The 22500-nt window shown below is 44.5% G+C and overlaps 1 protein-coding gene across 1 annotated transcript in view; it reads right to left on the bottom strand.

Moving 5' to 3' along the window:
• Positions 1–22500, bottom strand: part of ece2b (endothelin converting enzyme 2b) — a 48616-nt gene that overhangs the window by 15250 nt on the left and 10866 nt on the right. The window contains exons 2-10 of the mRNA XM_030066547.1: positions 19882–19968; positions 8265–8400; positions 6974–7189; positions 5198–5322; positions 4763–4909; positions 3389–3454; positions 2418–2606; positions 280–422; positions 83–197 (exon numbers count right to left, since the gene is read on the bottom strand). Of these exons, the coding sequence (XP_029922407.1) occupies positions 83–197; positions 280–422; positions 2418–2606; positions 3389–3454; positions 4763–4909; positions 5198–5322; positions 6974–7189; positions 8265–8400; positions 19882–19968 (1224 nt within the window). The remainder of the gene's footprint in view (positions 1–82; positions 198–279; positions 423–2417; positions 2607–3388; positions 3455–4762; positions 4910–5197; positions 5323–6973; positions 7190–8264; positions 8401–19881; positions 19969–22500) is intronic.

Here is a 22500-nt window from a genome sequence, read left to right as displayed (position 1 = left end):
GTATTAACTGTAGTATTAGCAGTAGTATTAAGTGCAGTATCAGCAGTAGTACTAACTGTAGTATTAGCAGGAGTATCAGTACCTTCTTGGTGCCGTAGAGACTCTCCAGCAGTTTGTCCTGAGCATTTTCAAAGCGCTGGTCGAGACTGGCCACACCTTTCTGCACCAGCGTCCACATCATGTAGTTATTCAACAGACTGGAGAGAGAGAGACAGGCTGTCAGGTGTGTGTGTGTGTGTGTGTGTGTGTGTGTATGTGTGTGTGTGTGTGCGCTGGGACCTGCGGTCAGTCTTGTTGATGAGGTCAGACACCTGCTGCAGGTACTCCCTGGCATATAGGACGACAGGTTCGCTGTCGTTCAGCTCCAGAGGTGACAGAGAGGAAGACAGGTAGTCCAGCCAGTCCACCGCCGGGGCCAGCAGCTGCAACAGGAAGCAGGAAGCAGGAGGGATGATGACGGTGATGACAGCAACAGTAATGACACCAACAATAACAATAACAATAACTAGCAGAAACCATCTGATGATACAAAACACCAAGAACAACACAAATAAACAACCAGATAACCACATCAGTGTGACTCATTACATCCTCATTTAATAATTACAAAACAAATATAAGAAATACTGTGGAGGAATATAAGATAGTCAACACACACACACACACACACACACACACACACACACACACACACCGGCAGGATCAGTAGGAGGTTTGTGGGAGCAGACTGCTCCACCCAGGCAGGGAGACACTGAGATGAAAAACGAATCCCTCCTGTCTTGTTCCAAAGGTCAAAGAGTCAAAGCTCAACAAGAGAAACCAAAGGATCAGGTAAACTGAGGGACAGGTGGTCTGCTGAAGCAGGTGGTCTGCTGATGCAGGTGGTCTGCTGATGCAGGTGGTCTGCTGAAGCATGAGGCTGCGTTGGGCCTGTCTCTGCTCTGGCAGGTGACAGGTGGGCGGGTCTGGACTCTGTGCTGTTTCTGGATGTTGGACGGGTGATGCAGGTGAGTGTAGTTTGTGCAGTAGAGCTGAACCTGTGCCGACTGTGTTCAGTACAACCAGGAACCAGAAACTGTTTGAAATACAGTGCAAATGGACACGGCAAACAGCTCCACCTGCTGGTGGGATTTATTTCCAGTAGTGAACGAACAGGCTTGTTGTGCGCGATGAACACATCTTCACGCTGCACTGATAACACATGAAAATCACCAAATGTTGCCATGGAGACACACAGTCACCGCTGTTACCATGGAGACACATTGCCTCTACTGTTACAGTGGAGCCATGCTGCTGTAGCTGTTGCCATGGAAACGCAGTGTAGCAGCTGCTACCATGGAAACACAATGCCTTAACTGCTACTTTGGAAACACACTGCAAAAACCGTTACTATGGAGGCACACTGTTGTAACTGTTGCCATAGAAACACAGTGTTGCAACTGTACTGTTGCGGTTGTTGCCATGGAGACGCTGTGTTGCTGTGCAGGTTGAGCAGACAGGCGTGGGACGGAGGCGTTCTGTGTGCTGATCTGAGAGATGCAGTCAGGTTTCTAAATAAATCCTCAACTATTCAGTGTGGCGTCTGATTTCTATGGAGGACCAAAAGAGACAGAATGAAATATATAAATACATCTTGAACTGGTATTTTAATGAATTAATGACACATTTAATGCCACATTTATTTATTTAATTCCCATTTTAATTAATTAATGACACTTTTAAGTATTTATATATTTCATTCTGTCTCTTTTGGTCCTCCATAGATTTCAAGCTCACATATTCAGTGTATGCTGACACAGCAAGAACGTGTCACTCCCTGCTCTCTGCTGATTGGTTCATCTGGACATCCATCCTGCAGTTCATGTGTGTTTGTCTCCCTCTAGTGGCTCATTGCTGCTGTTCAGATTACTGACTTCGGCATCGTTCACTGTCAAAATCATTGCCTGATCTCAAATCAATAATAATATTAAGAGACAAACAAAAGCCTTCTTCCTGGCCAACAAATAATAAAAAAACTCAGTTTTTATGACCGCGCCGTAGTTATACATGCAATATATATTCATATTAACCCCCATAAACACTCTTTCTTGCTGCCACAGAGATACAGGCACCTAGCAACAGCTCCTGGCAACAGTCTCCATGGTGATGGCAGAGGCATTTGCAACTGAAGGCCATCAGGCTGAAGGAGAGAGCCTGTCAGTACAGCCAGGCCTGAGGACCAAGTCAGACCACAATAAAATAACACGGTGATGATGATGATGATGATGATGATGATGGTGCCTACGTTCTCCCACTGGGGACCAGAGATGGATTCAGGTCTGTGTAACTGGAGTGTTGTGCTGTTTCTCCCTGGTCCCCCCTCCCCTCCCGCGGCCCCTCGTAGCGCTGCACTCTTTCTGCAGAGCTTCGGGACACACCTGCAGTTCTGCCACGGTGATCTTGTGGTAAATCTTCTCCTCGTCGCGGCGCTGGTCCTGCGGCACGGTGATGTTGGCCAGTGCCGTTTCAAACTCCAGGATCTGCTGCATCTGCATCTGGGTGGAGCTCCTCTCCCCTCCCAGCAGCAGCCCCAGCTCCACCATGTACTCCAGGTAGGCTGCCAGCACCTGCACGGCACAACATTCACCTGAGCTTACTGGAGACATGGACGGTGGTTTACAGGACGGTGTCATTTTGTTTGGTTTGGTCTTTGTCCTGTTTGTGTTTGGATTAATTAATTGGAGTATAACGAACGTCCTATTCAAACCAACACGGCAGGGGGAATTAAGCGGCAGCTGTTTTGACATCCGTCGTTCCCGCTGCTGATCTGTGGCTGTGGCATGGGCCTAACGTCTGCACTCCAACTGGTGGTAACAACTTAAGTTTATTTGCTATTTTCAGCAAACAGCCACAGCACAACGTGTCTGCTCAGGTCTCATTTGAGTGTGACACACTTCACTGCTTTACACATGTATCTTCACCATAGCAACCGTTTTACTCTAAACTTGCCGAAATGACTACGCCAAACAGTTCAATGTCCGTTCTACTCCATTTAAGCTCTGTGGTTCTGGTCTACCAGCTGGTCAGTCTGACTAGTCACTAAAAGGTGCATTTGGGTTACTGTCTGAGGACTTCTTTGCACTTTGGGTTAACTGCTGCAGAACTTTTGGGGACTTGTGGGTTGGGTTTTTTTGTGTTTGTCTTGTATATTTCTGTTACATTGCTGGTATTTCAAAATGCATGCATTGCTGTCTGTATGTGTACAGTTGTATTTGTGAACCTAGGAGCATGAATGTATGTAGATATATAGCTTTATATTATATTTTTATATAAAAAGGTCTGAGACTATGACTGTGATTATGGGCAACACTAACTGATGACACAGCTCTCTTTTCCTGTCCGTCCTCACCTTCTCATTGGCTGTCTTATTGAGGTAATAGTCTCGGGATGGCAGGAATAGCCCTGACTGGTCCACCTAGGAAGAGAAGATCAACCAACTGGTGAGCAAAGAGAAGCAAAACAGAGCTTTCTTCTTTTCCTGCCACCTCTTCTTCCTGTCTGTCAGCACTGGAGTTGGAGGAACCAGCTGGTTGGACACACAGCACATTCCTCCACACAGCAAGAACAAAATCAGGTTTTCACAAGCTCGTGCTCTTATGTTGGACCAGAAGCAAAGATACAGCTACAGTGTCCCTGCATCTGGAACAGCTGAACCTCACCCACAGCCGGAGCCGGAGCCGGAAAACAGTCATTAAAGATGACTGTTTTCAGTTAATAAGTCAGAGCTCCTGTCCTGACTTGAGATAGGATAATGTGTTATGCAAGCATCATAAGTTGCAAAATCCTGAAAAAAAAACAAACTCTCCAAACTTTAGTTTAACTGTTAGGTCATCCTGATTCCACCAGGTGGCGTTAGATTTTAACTAATTTTTTTAATCTGCTTTTGCACAGCCAACAAAATGTCAACAGGCAGAATCTATTCTCCCCCACAGGCTTATGGCAGAACCATGTGTCGTAATTTGATGGCACCATGCCCATTAGCAGATCTAGGCTCCACCCCCTCAGGCTGTGATGCTGCAGTCACATGGTGCTCTGGCCACCAATCACCTCAATTTGTTATTTTTTGTTCAACAAAAGGAAACTTTCAAAGTGGAAATAAAACCTCAAAGTGGAAATAAAACTCAGCCTGTAGCTGCTGAGTCCTGCAGTTCAACTGAGGGAGCAACACTAATTTGCATGTTAGCATTAGCATAATGTGAAAAGTAGTGTCAGTTGCTAGGTAACATACACAGCTGATGGCCGCTGTTGGATTACTGGAGTGTTTAGGATTTCCTAACCTGAGATAAAACAGAATGAAGTCAGATGAGATGGGATTGCACAGTCAGCCTGGATTTACTTCTGTAATATGAAATTAGGAAAAATCCTCTGTCGTCCTTATGTTGACTTAAGATTTAAGGACTGCCTCCAGATGTCTTCTACATCCTTCTGTGGTCATTAAATAATGGTTTTATATGTTTATTATGCAAAAACATATATTTTTAAAAGTACCAAAAATGGCTTGAAAGCTCCTCTACTTCCAAACCACCAGAGGAAACAAAAAACAGAAAGTGCAGTGGCAGGTTTGGCAGCAACACCTGATCTATAAAGTCAAACTTCCAAGAGGATTAAAACTAAAAGAAAACCAAGCGAACACGGTCTGTGAGATAAACTGTTTCAGTAAAACAGCCTGGTCCAGGTCCAGGTCCAGGTCCAGGTCCAGGTCCAGGTCCAGGTCCAGGTTTACCTGGATGACGTTGCTGTTGGAGTTTTTGGGGTCAGCGCTCACGCCCACGGTGAAGAAGGGCTGTGCTCGGTAAGGACCAGAGACCACCTTCAGAACCTCCATGAAGTTCTCCTTGTCCCAGGGACCCGTCATGTTCCACCCCCCGATCTACAGACAGACAGGCAGACAGACAGACAGATAGACAAGCAGTCAGGCAGGCAGACAGACAGGCTTGTCAAAGGTCAGTGATAGCCATGAAGTCAAACTCCTACCACCTGTAAAAATAATAAGAGGAGGAAGAGTTTATTTTTTATTGTTATTATTATTATTATTATCATTATTATTATTAAGAACATTAATAGTTGCAGGTGCCTTGGCCATTAAATGATTGACAGCTGAGGGTTTCACAGAGTAATGCTGTTGCCATGGTGATGTGTAATGTGTCAGAGTGGTTACCTTGGCGATGAGGTCGACAAGAGGCTGAGCGCCCAGCTCCTCTATCCTCTGCTGGTTGAGGCAGGACAGGTAGTAGGCCTGCGTCTTCCTCTCCGCCTCGCTGCTGCCGTTAAACGTCCCGTTCTCTGAACACACAGCAGACAGCTCACAGGTCACAGGTCACAGGTCACAGGTCACAGGTGACAGGTCACAGGTCACAGCAGACAGGTCACAGCAGACAGCTCACAGCTCACAGGTCACAGGTCACAGGTCACAGGTGACAGGTCACAGGTCACAGGTCACAGCAGACAGGTCACAGCAGACAGGTCACAGCAGACAGGTCACAGCAGACAGCTCACAGGTCACAGGTCACAGCAGACAGGTCACAGGTCACAGGTCAGAGGTCACAGCAGACAGGTCACAGCAGACAGCTCACAGCTCACAGGTCACAGGTCACAGGTCACAGGTGACAGGTCACAGGTCACAGGTCACAGCAGACAGGTCACAGGTCACAGGTCACAGGTCACAGGTCACAGGTCACAGGTCCCAGGTCACAGCAGACAGGTCACAGGTCACAGCAGACAGGTCACAGGTCACAGGTCAGAGGTCGCAGGTCACAGGTCACAGCAGACAGGTCACAGGTCACAGGTCACAGGTCAGAGGTCAGAGGTCACAGGTCACAGCAGACAGGTCACAGGTCACAGGTCAAAGCAGACAGGTCACAGGTCACAGGTCACAGCAGACAGGTAAGAGGTCACAGGTCACAGGTCAAAGCAGACAGGTCACAGGTCAGAGGTCACAGGCCACAGGTCAGAGGTCAGACCCTGAGAGCAGTTGGGGACTGAGCTGTTTAGTCAGGACGACATTTTTAAAACATTTTGCTCAAACAAATGTCTGTCTGCCACCTGCCTGTCTGCCTGCTGCTTGTCTGTCTGTCTACCTGTCTCACCCAGCAGGTGTTTGAGCAGGGCCTGTCTGTCTGTCTTCCTGTCTCACCCAGCAGGTGTTTGAGCAGAGCCTGTCTGTCTGCCTGTCTGTCTGTCTGCCTGTCTCACCCAGCAGGTGTTTGAGCAGAGCCTGTCTGTCTGCCTGTCTGTCTGTCTGCCTGTCTCACCCAGCAGGGGTTTGAGCAGGGCCTGTCTGTCTGCCTGTCTGTCTGTCTGTCTCACCCAGCAGGTGTTTGAGCAGGGCCTGTCTGTCTGCCTGTCTGTCTGTCTGTCTGCCTGTCTCACCCAGCAGGGGTTTGAGCAGGGCCTGTCTGTCTGCCTGTCTGTCTGCCTGTCTCACCCAGCAGGTGTTTGAGCAGGGCCTGTCTGTCTGCCTGTCTGCCTGTCTGTCTCACCCAGCAGGTGTTTGAGCAGGGCCTGTCTGTCTGCCTGTCTCACCCAGCAGGTGTTTGAGCAGGGCCTGTCTCACCCAGCAGGTGTTTGAGCAGGGCCTGTCTGTCTGCCTGTCTGCCTGCCTGTCTCACCCAGCAGGTGTTTGAGCAGGGCCTGTCTGTCTGCCTGTCTACCTGTCTCACCCAGCAGGTGTTTGAGCAGGGCCATTCTGTCTGCCTGTCTGTCTGCCTGTCTGTCTGCCTGTCTCACCCAGCAGGTGTTTGAGCAGGGCCTGTCTGTCTGCCTGTCTCACCCAGCAAGTGTTTGAGCAGGGCCTGTCTGTCTGCCTGTCTGTCTGCCTGTCTCACCCAGCAGGTGTTTGAGCAGGGCCTGTCTGTCTGCCTGTCTGTCTGCCTGTCTCACCCAGCAGGTGTTTGAGCAGGGCCTGTCTGTCTGCCTGTCTGTCTGCCTGTCTCACCCAGCAGGTGTTTGAGCAGGGCCTGGTTCTGCTCCCAGATGCTGTTGAAGGTGGACCAGCGCGAGCGTCCGTCGGGCAGTGGGTTCTTCCTCATCCAGCCTCCGCAGGCGAACTGGTAGAAGTCGTGGCAGGGGTCGGCGCCGCGGTCCATGGCCTCCACCATCTGACTGGCCACCGTGATGCAGGCCTCGGACAGGCACAGGCCCCGCCCATCGTCTGCGGGGCACCGTGGGAACCGGGTTACAGAGCGGACGGGTCGACACGCGGTGGGAGATGATGTCAAACGGCTCTCGTCTAGCCGGTGTACTATGAGTTACTGCGGCGGTAACCACAGCAACATCCCTGTGTCAGTGCTACATTAGTGACCATGGTAACAGCCCTGTGTTGCGCTGGTAACCATGGTAACAGTAAGCAGTAAATGTGGTAACAATGCTGCAGTAGTACTACAGTACCCTTGGAGATACTCAATGGGCGTTTCTCAATACCAATTTCTCCAAGTTTGGACTTGAGCTCTGAAGTTGGGACTTGTTGAGGTCGACTCGGGAGAACAGACTTGGAGGACGGACGGTCGTTCTGCAGCTGAAACAGCAGCGACTTGATGACTTCTCCATCTCAACTGTCTGGGCAATATTTAATATCACCAGATCTCCTGTAGTGTTTATAATAAAACAAAAAAATGATATAAACACTGCTCTGCCTCCTCCATTTTCATAAATAAATTCCATTTAAATTAGCTAATTTAATTTAAATAACTGATTAGGTAATATTGATATTATAATAATGACTCCAACTTGTCTTTATGTTTTCATTTTTCAGTTTTACAGTTCTGGGTTCTCTCCTCCGGTTTTGCCCCCATCGCCGCTGGTTGGTGCCAAATGCATGCTGGGATACCTGGCTGCTCCAAGTCCACACAAGTCACCAAGCGATGCGTCCTCGTTAAAAGGGGCGGAGCAAGAACACATCCGGGAATTTGGACCGAACTTGGTCAGATGGAAACTTTGAATTGGAACAGGACTGATGATGTTTCACGAGTCCGCAAGAACACAAGAACAGACAAGAACGCGAATTGAGAAACGCCCAGTGTTAACCCAAGGTAACACTTCTGTGTTGGCACCACAGTGGTAACCATGGTAACAGTCACGTTGTTACCACTGTGGTCACCATGGCAATAACAGTTTACAGGTGAAGTGAGAGAAACAGAAGGGAAACAAGTCTATAGGTGATTTAGGACCTGTATGTGTGTGTGTGTGTGTGTGTGTGTGTGTGTGTGTGTGTGTGTGTGTGTGTGTACCAGACTGGTAGCCCAGGCCCAGGGCCAGCAGACAGGCCAGCAGGGCCAGCATGGCGGCCAGCAGCAGGACAGACAGCAGAACCTCCAGCTGGGTTCTCCTGCCCAGAATATCCACCCCGCCCTTCCTGAAGCCCACCTGCCAGAGGAAGAGAGAGAGAGAGACAGGTCACCTGTCTGTCTGACTGTCTTTTTTTTTTTTTTTTTTTTTTTTTTTAATTTACATTTTAATTTTAGCCACATAAAACAGAACAACATCAGCAACAACAAACAAACAAAACAAACAAACAAAAAAAAAAAAAAAAAAAAAAAAAACACACAGTACTAATACACAACACAAAGACATTTCACCAGGGATTGCAAACTACTAACATAAAGAAACATAATAGACTCAGGGAATCAGTGTCAAAACTCCTTAGAGAGGATTTTGATTTTCTACCTACGAGGTTCACATTCATATCATATCCTCAACATGTTATTAAACTAAGTTGAATTTCTCACATTTATATATTCTTTAATGAGTGTCCATGGCCCATCAAAATCATGTCTATACAGCTCCTGTAAAGCTGAGGCTGCACGTTCCATCATTATTAGTTCTATGAAGTCTTTCAGCCAGTTATTCAAACAGAAACAATTAGGTTTCCGAACTTTCCAATTCATAAGGATAATCCTTTTCACAGAAAGGTATGCCAGCGTTAAAAGCTGTTGTATTTCTTCAGATTTTACACCATCCATTTTAGCTCCCAATAAGCACACTTCTGGGCACATTAGTACATCATCATTTATAATTGAGCATAAAGTATTTTGGACTCCTTCCCAAAATTTTCTTATTTCTGGACAGTGCCATAGCATATGTATTAGAGATCCTCTTTTTCCACAGCCGTGCCAGCACAAGTCTGATGTCTGAGGATTCATTTTATTTGTTTTGTATGGGGTTATATATGTTCGGTGTAAAATCTTCATCTGTATAAGTTTATATCTGACACATTTTGATAAATAATTTGTATGTCCTATAATAGAGTTCCATTGTTCAGGTGGTAGGTGTTTTCCGAGATCATGTTCCCATTGTTGTTTGACTTTATCCATGTTACTGCAGGAGAAGAGAGTTATAAGTTTGTAAAGTTTGGATACTGTACCACTATTTGTTACAATCTCTCTGAATTTATCATCTAAGTCTTTATTTGACGCCATAGTGGTACCCTGAGATATAAATTTCTGCAGTATAGATTTCAATTGTAAATACTGTAGGAAACATGATTTATTCAGATTATAATTAGCTTTAATTTCATTAAAGGACATTATTTTCCCCTGCTTTACAATTTGTTCAAGTTTCCTAATATTGTGACTATTCCACTTGTTGTTTAAAAGAGTCTTCCCTCCTGCAGTAAGCAATGGATTCCTCCATAATGGGCATGAAGGCAATTGTAATCCGTTTATTGCACATTTCTTGTGTATGACCTTCACAATGTCACATGAAAAATTAATAATAGGGTTCTTCAAATTTGTGTTTAATTTTGTACAATACCATAAAGCAGAAAAAGAGGTTTGTTTTGGGCTCTCATCAATCATTTTGTTTTCAAGCCATATCCAGCTGCCAGCCTCATGGTGTTCATAATAGGCCCACAGTAAGGGGTATTTGCCATTAAAAGCCAAATAATATGTATATATATCCGGTATTCCTAACCCTCCTTTATTCCTATGTCTGACAAGCTTACTGAGACTGATTCTTGGTTTTTTGTCCCCCCAAAGAAACATTATAAAAAGCTTTTTGATTTCTTTGAACCAAGATTCAGGGAATTTCAGTGGGATCGATGCCATCATGAAAGAAAGTCTAGGAAAGACATTCATTTTGATGATCTCTGCTCGTCCCCACAAGGATAGCGGAAGTGTTCCCCATCTTTTAAGATCTTCTTTAATAGTTTTAATCAGTTTAGGGCCATTTATTTCAAAAATTTTCTCAATTGGGGAGATTATATTGATACCAAGGTATTTTAGGCCCTCCTTCTTCCAGACTATCTGGGTTGCATCAAGATGTACTGGGAATGTCATACAATTGAGGGGAGTTGCTTCACTCTTGTTCCAGTTTACTTTATACCCTGAAAGGTTGCCAAACTCATTTATAAGCTTAAACAAATGTTTCACTGAATTTCTGGGTTTGACAGGGTTAATAATATATCATCTGCAAATAAATTAATTTTAAAATCATAATCATACATTTTAATGCCACTTATTTGTTGGTTAGCTCTAATAGAGCATGCCAGGGGTTCCAGTGCCAAAACAAAAATTATTGGTGAGACTGGACATCCTTGCCGTGTGGATCTAGTTAACTCAAAGGGCTCAGACATGATTCCATTAGTTTTAACACGGGCAAGTGGTTTATAATAAAGTGCTCTAATCCACTGCATACATACTGGACCAAAACCATATCTTTGTAGAGTATAAAATAAATATGGCCATTCAACCCTGTCAAATGCTTTTTCAGCATCCAGCGATAACAAGATCGCTGGATGCTGTAGTGAAGCAGCTCTGTGGATCACATGAAATAGCTTTCTCATGTTACTTGAAGCATGACGGCCTTTTACAAAACCTACTTGATCAAAATGGACCAATGAGGGAACCACTTTTTCCAGTCGTAATGCAAGTATTTTGGCAAATATTTTATAGTCATTATTAAGCAAACTGAGAGGTCTGTAATTGCTCATTTGTGTGGGATCTTTGCCCTGTTTTGGTATCGTGGTGATTACAGCCGTTCGCATAGTGGTAGGCATTGATTGAGACATTATTGCATCGTTATATAACATTACAAGAAAAGGTATTATTTCATCCTGGAAAGTTTTATAGAACTCAATACTAAAACCATCTTCCCCGGGTGTCTTGCCATTAGAAAGATGTTTTATAGCTGCTTTAATCTCTAAGTCTGTTATATACTCTTCTAGTTCAATTTTATCTACTTCTGTAATCGAAGGTAAACATATACTACTAAAAAAATTGTGAACAGCATTTAAATTAGGATTACTTTCAGATTCGTATAGTTTCTTGTAGTAATTTTTAAAACAGTGGTTCATTTGCTTTTGATCTTGTGTAGGTTGGCCATTACAGTCATATATCTTTGAAATTAAATGTTTAGATTCTGTTTGCTTAAGCCTCATTGCCAGCATTTTACCCGCCTTATCACCTGACTCAAAATATTTTCTTTTCAGTTTAAATAATGCAAACGCGGTTTCTTCATGCATTATTTCTTGCAGTTGTGCTCTACATAATAACAAAGAATCCCTTAATGTGTAATTATCTGGTTCCCTCATGTGTCCTTTTTCAAGCTTGTTAAGTTCGTCCTTTAAAGATTGTTTCCTTTCATTCTTCTCCCTCTTTTTAGCAGTTGAATAGCTAATAAACCATCCCCTGCATGTAGCCTTAAATGCCTCCCATATTGTTTGGATTGAGTTTACCGAATGCAAATTTAAGGCAAAATACTCCTTTATTTTTCCCCTTATTGAATGAACAAATTTCTCATCTCCCAGATATGAATTATTCAGTCTCCATTGTTTTGTTTTATTTCCCTCAAGGGAGGGGTACAAGCTGACAGAAATGGGAGCATGATCTGAAATCAGTATATTATGAATATCAGAATTAACCACATTTTCAACCATCTGGCTAGATACTAACAAATAGTCAATCCTAGAATATGAGTTATGGGCTTTAGAGTAAAAAGTATATTCTTGTAAATTTGTATTAATACATCTCCAAATGTCTATTGTGCATGTTGTTGTTTGGAATTCATCAAAAGCTGAAGCAAGTGCGCCATCTGTTGGTAGAGGTTGCTTAGACCGATCAAAACTGGGCTGAGCTACTAAGTTAAAGTCTCCACCAATTATTGTGGGAATATCGGAAAACCTTGATAATAGTATACTCAGTTTTGTCAGGAAGTTTACTTGTCCAGTGTTAGGACAATATATATTGGCAAGCAACATTTTCACATTACTAAGAAGCCCTAATACAATTACGTACCTCCCTTCCTTGTCAGAAATTACTTCCAATGGTTTGAAAGATGTGGTTTTGGAAATTAAGATACTAACACCTCTTGAGGCACTGTTACCGTAAGCAGAAAAAACTTGATCTACCCACCTCTGTTTTAGTTTTAAAGATTCATCTTGGTTTAAATGAGTTTCTTGTATCATGGCTATATCACATCCTATAGATTTCAAATGTGAGAGTATTTTATAACGTTTCACTTTGTTTGATATGCCATTAACATTCCACGATATAACCCTAATAATAGGCAGACCCATCTTTAAACATAATTAATTCTACACATGACTCCTAAACTCAATTCCAACATTTTTTTCTGCTTTCCTGGCTTAACCATAACACAACAAACACATAACACATACAAACATAGACTATCACCATAAGGGAATAAACAACACATAATATAGGGACTAGTCCTCAGTCCCCTGTCCATGATCCAAGGATAGGCGCGTCACTCTAGCATTCCCAGACCTTTCAGTTATTTTTATTAAACTCAAAAACCCAATATTTGCTGGTATGTTAATAAGTAAAAATTAACTCAGAAGTATTTTGTTTCGTATTTGTCCAGCGACCATACGTAAGAAGGAAGAATGCATTATGACCACCGGTCATGATGTCATCGGTCCTTATTGTGTAGCCAATTATTATTCCACTGACCTGTGAATCACATTGTTCTAGCCAAAAGCTGATGGGACCCGTTTTGATAAGTCTCGATACGCGTCTTCAGGAGATTTGTAGATGTATTTCTCTCCGTCCAGCGTCACCAACAATCTGGATGGGTACAGCAGGCCAAAACGTATGTTTGCATCCCGGAGAGTTTTTTTCAGCTCTGAGTAAGCTGCGCGTTGCTGTTGTATCTCTGCGGGGAGATCCTGGAAGACGTGGAAGGGCTTCCCGTGCCACTTCAATCCTGGTTTTGCCCTTGCTGCTTTGAGAATGCGCTGTCGGTCAGTCCACTTCAGCATGCGGACGATGTATGGCCTCGGTGGCTCCTCTGGTCCTGGTTTCGGACGTAGGGCTCTGTGCTGCTGCTCCACCTCTGGTACCTGCGCCGACTCATCCAGATCCAATATGTATCGGAGGATCATCATCATCTCTACATTAGGGTCAGCAGTCTCGAGCTGGAACGGTCACGTGACAAGATGGCGTGCTGAAACTCTTGGCGTCCACAGAGCGGACCTGGAAAGTTGGCATTTAACCCTTAAACCATCCAGCAAACTATGTTATAAAACTGAGAAGAAACATCTATTAAACAACAATTGCACGGATGAATGAAAAGAAGTGGCCTCACCGCACAAGACAAGCAGCGAAACAGAAAGAAAGTGAGTAACGCCAAAGTGAAGGAAGCATGGCTGGTGAGAGCCCTCCAGGCTGGGCGCAAGAACTTCTGAAGCAGTTTGCTGATGTTAAAGAATCATTTGAACAGAAATTTGATGCACTGAACGAAAGCCTGAAAAGTTTGAAAAAGGAATCGCGTGCCTTGATCAACAGAGTGGCAAACGCGGAACAACGAATTAGCAATCTTGAGGATTTCAAAGACGCGCACACCAGAACGACCCGGGAGCTTTCAAAAGAAGTGCAGCAGCTCAAAACCAAAGTTACCTTCCTTGAATCCCAGAGCAGAAGAAATAACCTAGTGTTTGTGGGTTTAAAGGAGGGCCTGCTCGAGACTGCTGTCTGACTGTCTGTATGTAGGCTCAATGTAACTACTACTACCAGTGGAGTTCGTCCTACAGCCTGAGAGTCAGTAAACCGCATGCTCTGTATATTTAAAATCACCTCAACAAACATATTAATATTGTTATTGTTATTATTAGTTCTCATTAGAGGCCATATCAGCATCAGCAGCTGTATCCATGTATATCCGGTGGCCACTGTCGAGTCTTTTTCAGTTAAACCTCAGTGCCTGCCCAAATTGGACAAGGCTTAGAGGATGACAGAGGACGCTGGACAACTCCACTCAATTTTCTTCATTTTATTGACTTTGAATCGATCATGAATTGAGTTTAGGTTGATAACCTTAAAAGGATGACACAAACATGAAACACAAATCATGTTACTTCAGGTCCAGGGCAAGTCGGATCATCAAAGACACTCACTCAAAAAATCAATCAAACTTCACAAATTTTTCCAGCAGTGTTCAAAATGTAAAGAATTTATTAAATTAAATTAAATTTAGCTCATTATTTAAATGAATTACTTTCATATAATATTTGAGATATTAATCAATAGAGCAAACAACTATCGAAAAACTCAGGCTTCAAACATTTAAACTTTAAATAAAGTCAACCAAACTAGTCCAAATCAACCATGTCACAGTAAATAAATCACAGACATACCACTCTGAAGTCTTCTCTGCACTGATCAAACCAAACTTCTCTGCAGCTCGTCTCACTCCTGCCTGAATGCTCACCACAAAACTCACACCTGACTCAAATCACTCAATCACTCTTCTTCTACCTGCCATACTGAGCTGCCACATTCACTACTCTGCTCACTGCTGCCCCCACATACACTACTTCCTACTAGAACTGATTAAAATGTCAGAAAGAAACAAATTAGACCAAAAATAATCAGTTAATTCATTGATGCCTTAACACCTCCCACTTGAGCTCCTGGTTACTCAACCCAAGGAGATCATGACAGTCCTTTAAGTTCCTTGTTCTTCAACAGGGAATGAGGAATGAGGAATCTTGGTTGAGAGTCTCTTACTGTGTCCATGTGTTTTCTTCAATGAGACTGGCTTTTTGATTGGAACAGGGTAGCTGGGAAAGGTCTTCACATTAACATCCCTCACAATGCCTTGTTGGTCAGAATTGACACCGATCACTTTGCCCAACTTGTATTGACCTCTCAGTGCATTTTGGTCAGAAAGCCATACCGCATCTCCTTTGTGTGCCACTTGCTCCTTACGAACAGGTTGGGACCTGCTAACTGGCACCACTTCTTCCAGAATCTGTTCACCTCTTTTTGGATGCTTTGGAGTCTCTTAAATGGGTACCCTTCAAAGTGGAAGTCCCCTGGGTTAGGGACTAGTTCATCCTAAGAGAAGAGAATTGGGGCTGACATACTCTACACAGTCCTCCTGGCTCTGTATTCTAGCATCAATGAGTTCATTCACCAGATTTGCTGCCATGAAGAGGAAAGTCTAGAATTCACCCCACGTGAAGGCTCCATCACCTCCAGAGTTGCTTAAGGCTCATTTGACAAGTCAGACTGCTGCTTCTGCTGCTCTTTTTCTGTGGGGAGAATCTGCTGGGTGGATCTTCCATGACCATTCTGTCCCAGCTTTGGAAGCTTTTTTTTCAAGTTCAGTTTTGTTTAACTTCTCCATGATTCTGTGAAGCTCCTCAAGTGCAGATTTTGCCCCCACAAAGTTTGTGCCCGGGACTGACCACAGTTTTCTGGGGTGTCCTCTAAGGGAAGTAAATCTCTGATAGGCAAGCAGAAATCCTTCAGATGACTGATCGCTGACGACATCTGTGTATATGGGTCTTGAAGCCATGCAGCAAAACACAATGCCCCCCACTTTAACTGTGACTCCTTTCCTCACTTCATCTCTCACCTTGTAAGGCCCAAACAAATCTAAAGTTGTAAATTCAAATGGGTTGGCTGGGCTTGTTCTGGCAGGAGGAAGGTCACTCATTATCTACTGACATCGCTTTGCTTTATTTTTTCTGCAAGTCACACAACTGTCCACTATTTCCTTTGCAAGTTTTTCACCTTTGACCACCCAAGCCATTTCCTCATCCTGAGAAGGGTTCCTGCTACAGCTTCATGATTGGCTTTGTGGGCTTCCCATGCTATTAGTGTGGACAACCATGCTTTGTATGGTATATTTGGCAAAGCAGTTTTGTCGTCATCAAATATCAGGATTCTGCCTCCACAGACTAAGAGTCCTGAGTCCACATCTCTGTATACTGCTAGCCTGTTTAAAACTGTGTCTGGAAAGATTATATTTTTCTGGCCAGCACGAAAAAAGTTTCTGAGGGCATCTTTGTGTTCCTTCACTGTTAACAGAAGTTCTTTATCCTTTACTCGTCCTCTGCTTTTTCCTTTCATCTCCAGCCATCTTTTAGCTGCCCGGCACAGCCAGGCGGTGACAGAGACCAGCTTGGACAAGCTACTGAACTTTTCCATGTCCACAAGGTTCTTGACTCTCCAGCCAGCAGTTGCTTTTTCAGCAGTTATATCTGGAATCTCCTCGTTCAAGCTTGCTTGTAAGGACAGAAGGGGTTGTTGATTTTTTTTTCAGTTTTGTTTGGCTCCTTGTTATTACTGCTGTGAAGGCTTTCCTCTGGAGCTTATTAACATTTTCCCTTGTGTTTACTGCAACTTCTCTGGCTGACTTTTTTGGCCACACCTCCACAGGCAACCTAACCTTCAGCTCTGCTGAAGGAAGTTCTTCAGCAGAGCTTCCTTTTGTCATGATATCAGCAATATTTAGTTCTCCAGGGATCCATAACCAGTCCTCCACCAGTCCAGACCTCTGGATTTCCCCAACATGGTTTGCAAAGAAGGTTTGGTATCCATAGCTTTCTCTTTGAATGACACCCAGCACTGTTTGACTGTCCACCAGGTGAATCCACTGCTCTACATCCATTCTTGCATGCTTCTCAAAGTATTTCCTCAGCCTGGCTGCAAACACCGCACCACAAATCTCTGCCTTAACTGCATCTCCTTTCTGATCAAGTGGTGTTAGTTTGGCTTTGGGTTCAATGAGTTGGACATCAATTCCTTGACTAGTGTTCCACCTCAAATACATTTCCAAGCTCAACATACTGTTCAAAGAGTTTAATGGCATCTTCTCTGAGGCTTGCTGAGAGTGGATTATCCCAGGTCTCTCTGGTCAGCTTTCCACCCCCTGCTTCCTGGAATGCTTTTCTCACAAGGATTGCCCCCCGCTGTTTGGCTGGTGTTACTAAACCAATTGGGTCATAACGTCCTGCTACTTGGCTAAGCAGCTCCCTCCTAGTCAGCGGGTCTGGTGTTCCAAGTCTCACCTCCTTCTTGAGAAGATCCTTTCCTACCCTCATCTTTTTCTTCCTTTTGGAAAAGTTAATTGAAGTCAAGTGAGCATCCTCCTTGACATAGGTAAGTCCTCCTTTTATGATTTCAAGTTCTTTTTCCTCTGCCAAGGTCATTTCTTTCCCTCCAGGCTGGCTATTACCACACCTACATCCTCCACATTTGGCTTGCAAGTGGCTCCAATGCTCTCCCATCTCCACCACTCAAGAAACTCACGGTTGGTAGCAGTTGTGAACTTTTCAATGGTGACCTCTTTGTCCTGTAATGAGGCTCCTTCTGTCTTAAGGTCTCCGATAAACTCCTCATATTTGACAGCAGCTGTCCTCATGGACCGAGCAAAGTTGGTTTTTGACTCATGTGCTGCCACACTTACATCCTCTAACAGATCAGGGTATGCTCTGCCTACTGTTTTCCCCAATGGGCTTTCCCATAGGACAAGGTTTCCAACAACTCTCACCCTTTGAGGAGCAAGTCTTCCCTCTCTATGGCTGATGAGAAGCTCAACTTTTCCTGACCTCCTCAACTCCTCCAGTTCAACATCAGGGAAGAATTTCTTCAATTTTTCAGGGTCAATGGCCTTGTGCACCTTGGCAATCTCATCAGGCCTGTAGCAGACAAGTTCATGGGCAACCTCTTTTCCTTTAGAAGTTTTGATCCTGACTCTGAGGAGATATCTTTCTGTGTTCACCTTCATAGTCATTCCACCCACACCATATACAGCTAAGGTCACCTTCGCACTTTGTAACCTCAGACTGTCAGCAGCTTCATGGGTTATGTAATTTGTACAAGGCTTTTTCAACAGACTGTATCAGGTCGTTGACTTTCTGTGGCTGGTTTCCCTTCACAGGAGGTATTCTCTCCAGTTCTTTTAGGATTTCTGTGGTTATGGTTGACTTGTTCCCATACCTGTTCTCCGTGACTCTGAATATCTCTGCAGTAGTGTTATATGTCAAAAGTCTAAGATCCTTTAATGTCTTCTCATCAACACTATTCAGGAGTTGAAACTTTTTTTTAGCTCAGCAGATCCAGATGGCTCCCCTTGCTTTTGTAGATTTTCCCAATCTTTTTTCCACCTGTGAAATTCTCTTATTTCCTCCGAAGATGGGAAGAGCTGTAGGTTTGCTCCTCACATCAGGCGTGACAGGTGCTGTAGGTGTTGATGGTGCTCTGTTCCTCTCATCAGAAGTTTCCTCTACCATTCTCCGTGCAGTGATGAATTGAGCTCTTCTTCTCTCAAGCCCGCTGCTGGTTGCTTTAAGTTGCTTGATTCTGCCATCTAGGTCCCTTCTCTCTTGCCCAGGAATCCATTGCTCCCAAACTGACATGACCTTGGTGGCCTCAGTTATCACTTTCTCCAAAAGAGTGAGGTGCACTTCATAGCCCTCCAGGTGGGGCTTTAAATAGATATGTTACTTGCTTCATCGACATCTTTTTCAGCTTCCATAATTACACTGGTGAGCTCATGATGGCCATATTTTGACCACAGGTTCACTTGGACAAGAACTCTCAGTTCTTTGAACCTTTCTTCCGCTTCTGTTTCAGTCTTCTTGATGTCACCCTCCAGAGCCTCTCCAATCCTGTAATCATCATTGGTTTCCAGAACTTTCCTGAAATAATCAGAGAGCTTATCAAATTCTTCAACTTCAATCATGTTGTCTGCCTCTTTACTAAGAAAGTTCGCTTGTCTTGCAAAGCTGCTCTTTGCGGTGGTCCTCTCCCTCTTGAGCTGCTTGACAGACTTTCCGAGGACATCTTCAGCCATTTTGGCTCTGAGGACATGCACAAAACTTCACCTCTGCGTCTACAGCTTTTCTTGGATCTGAAGCCTTTTATCTTCTTTTCCACACTGTACAAATGGTTATCAATGGTTGAGTCTTTTTCAGTTAAACCTCAGAGCTTGCCCAAACTGGACAAGGCTTGGAAGATGACAGAGGACCCTTGACAGCTCCACTCAATTTTCTTCATTTTATTGACTTAGAATCAATCATGAATTGAGTTTAGGTTGATAACCTTAGAAGGATGACACAAACATGAAACACAAATCATGTTACTTCACTTAATGCAAATATGCTGGAACTGAGGCCAGAATAACCCACTTGTTGTTTGTTTTCCAGCTCTAGCAGGCTCCAGACCATTGCAATTAAACAGGCTAGTGTGTGTGTGTGTGTGTGTGTGTGTGTGTGTGTGTACTGTCTGATCAAACTTTTCGATCAGAAAGTGTCAGCTCGTGAAAACCTGTAGCAGATCCCATCAGGATCTGGATCCCAGCAACAGGAGATGAAGAGGAGACAAGAAAACAAGGAGTGTGTGTCTCCATCCACACACACACACACTCATGGACGCTCACACACACTCAGACACACTCACACTCAGACACACACACACACACACTCACACACTCTCTCTCTCACACACACACACACACACACACACTCTGAAGCTGTTTCATCACAGGGATCAATACACTTTGATCTCATGTAAGACCCAGAGGCAGCAGCAGCACTCCTCTAGCAGTTTGTGTGTGTGTGTGTGTGTGTGTGTGTGTGTGTTCTCCCAGCTCACTGACCTCCACACTGTCCGGAGACGAGTTTCCATCAGCAGGAGCATCTGACACTTCCTCCTCCTCCAGCGTAGTTCGCTTATAGTTGGACATCTGCGGACAGACAGACAGAGAGGCAGACAGAGAGGCAGGCAGACAGACAGACAGACAGAGAGGCAGACAGAGAGACAGACAGATAGACAGACAGAGAGACAGGCAGACAGACAGACAGACAGAGAGGCAGACAGAGAGACAGACAGATAGACAGACAGAGAGACAGACAGATAGACAGACAGAGACACAGAGTTAAAGCGACAGTTCACCCTCATACAACATTTGATCCATAAACATGTTTTGCAGGGGAGAGAGAGACAGGACAGGCAGTGCAGAGAGACGGGTCGACCTGCAGTGAAGGGCCTGAGGTTGGACCTGAACCCAGGGTGCTGCGGTCAGGACTCAGCCTGAACAAGAGCTACACCTGTACCAGGTGAGCTGCCGGGACGCTCGACCCATAAACATCTTGAGCCTCAGACTGCAGGTCAGATGGTTTCTAACCACCAGGGTCCAAACAGGCCCGTCCCAAACAGCAGGAAGTGTTTCTGGGCAAACGGGCATCTTGTTCTACCTCTCAGAACACGCTGCAGAACATACTGCAGAACATGCTGCAGAACACACCGAAGAACATGCTCAAGGTTCAAGGTTCAAGATACTTTATTTGCCATTTGCATGAGTGCATAGGAAATCTTTGTGCATTGCTCCTTAGTCGGCATTAAAGGAGAGAAAAAGGTACAGAAAGACAAGAGAACATACATCCTAGAGTACTAGAAACCTAAAATTCCTTGGGGTAAAAAATAATACAAACACCTTTAATAAATAGCAATAAATACTGTATATTTAAATTCAATTCATTCGAGTTCAAGCCTTCAGATTTCAGTATTACATCCCAGCTTGATACCCCTCACTCTAACCCCTAACCCAGAGATGATGATTCTCTGCAGTTTTTATGACTTGTTGGAGTGATTTCCTCTCGGCTTGGGTTAGGGTTAGGATGGAGCGCTGGTGAGGAGGCTTTCAACAAGCCCTCTGTAGGCCAGGGTGAGAAGCTGACGACTGAGTCCGGCCTTTTTCAGCAGCCTGATGAAGTACAGCCGCTTCTGTGCTTTTTTCACTGTAGCCAGTGTTTTCCGGCCAGCCTAGATTATCAGATACATGGAGGCTGAGAAACTTGAAGCTGTCCACCTGCGCCACCCCAGTCCCCATGATGGTGAGGGGTTGTACCCCGGGGGGTTTCCTCCTAGGATCCAGAATTACTTCCTTTGTTTTATCTACAGTACAGGCCAAAAGTTTGGACACACCTTCTCATTCAATGCGTTTTCTTTATTTTCATGACTATTTACATTGTAGATTCTAACTGAAGGCATCAAAACTATGAATGAACACATGTGGAGTTATGTACTTAACAAAAAAAGGTGAAATAACTGAAAACATGTTTTATATTCTAGTTTCTTCAAAATAGCCACCCTTTGCTCTGATTACTGCTTTGCACACTCTTGGCATTCTCTCGATGAGCTTCAAGAGGTAGTCACCTGAAATGGTTTTCACTTCACAGGTGTGCCTTATCAGGGTTAATTAGTGGAATTTCTTGCTTTATCAATGGGGTTGGGACCATCAGTTGTGTTGTGCAGAAGTCAGGTTACTACACAGCCGACAGCCCTATTGGACAACTGTTAAAATTCATATTATGGCAAGAACCAATCAGCTAACTAAAGAAAAACGAGTGGCCATCATTACTTTAAGAAATGAAGGTCAGTCAGGCCGGAAAATTGCAAAAACTTTAAATGTGTCCCCAAGTGGAGTCGCAAAAACCATCAAGCGCTACAACGAAACTGGCACACATGAGGACCGACCCAGGAAAGGAAGACCAAGAGTCACCTCTGCTTCTGAGGACAAGTTCATCCGAGTCACCAGCCTCAGAAATCGCAAGTTAACAGCAGCTCAGATCAGAGACCAGATAAATGCCACACAGAGTTCTAGCAGCAGACCCATCTCTAGAACAACTGTTAAGAGGAGACTGCGCCAATCAGGCCTTCATGGTCAAATAGCTGCTAGGAAACCACTGCTAAGGAGAGGCAACAAGCAGAAGAGATTTGTTTGGGCCAAGAAACACAAGGAATGGACATTAGACCAGTGGAAATCTGTGCTTTGGTCTGATGAGTCCAAATTTGAGATCTTTGGTTCCAACCGCCGTGTCTTTGTGAGACGCAGAAAAGGTGAACGGATGGATTCCACATGCCTGGTTCCCACTGTGAAGCATGGAGGAGGAGGTGTGATGGTGTGGGGGTGTTTTGCTGGTGACACTGTTGGGAATTTATTCAAAATTGAAGGCACACTGAACCAGCATGGCTACCACAGCATCCTGCAGCGACATGCCATCCCATCCGGTTTGCGTTTAGTTGGACCATCATTTATTTTTCAACAGGACAATGAGCCCAAACACACCTCCAGGCTGTGTAAGGGCTATTTGACCAAGAAGGAGAGTGATGGAGTGCTGCGGCAGATGACCTGACCTCCACAGTCACCGGACCTGAACCCAATCCAGATGGTTTGGGGTGAGCTGGACCGCAGAGTGAAGGCAAAGGGGCCAAC

The sequence above is a fragment of the Myripristis murdjan genome, chromosome 13, assembly GCF_902150065.1.
Source record: "Myripristis murdjan chromosome 13, fMyrMur1.1, whole genome shotgun sequence".
In the NCBI taxonomy this organism is placed as follows: domain Eukaryota; kingdom Metazoa; phylum Chordata; class Actinopteri; order Holocentriformes; family Holocentridae; genus Myripristis; species Myripristis murdjan.
The sequence above is the reverse complement of the archived record's forward strand: the minus strand, read 5'-3'. Positions and strand labels throughout refer to the sequence as shown.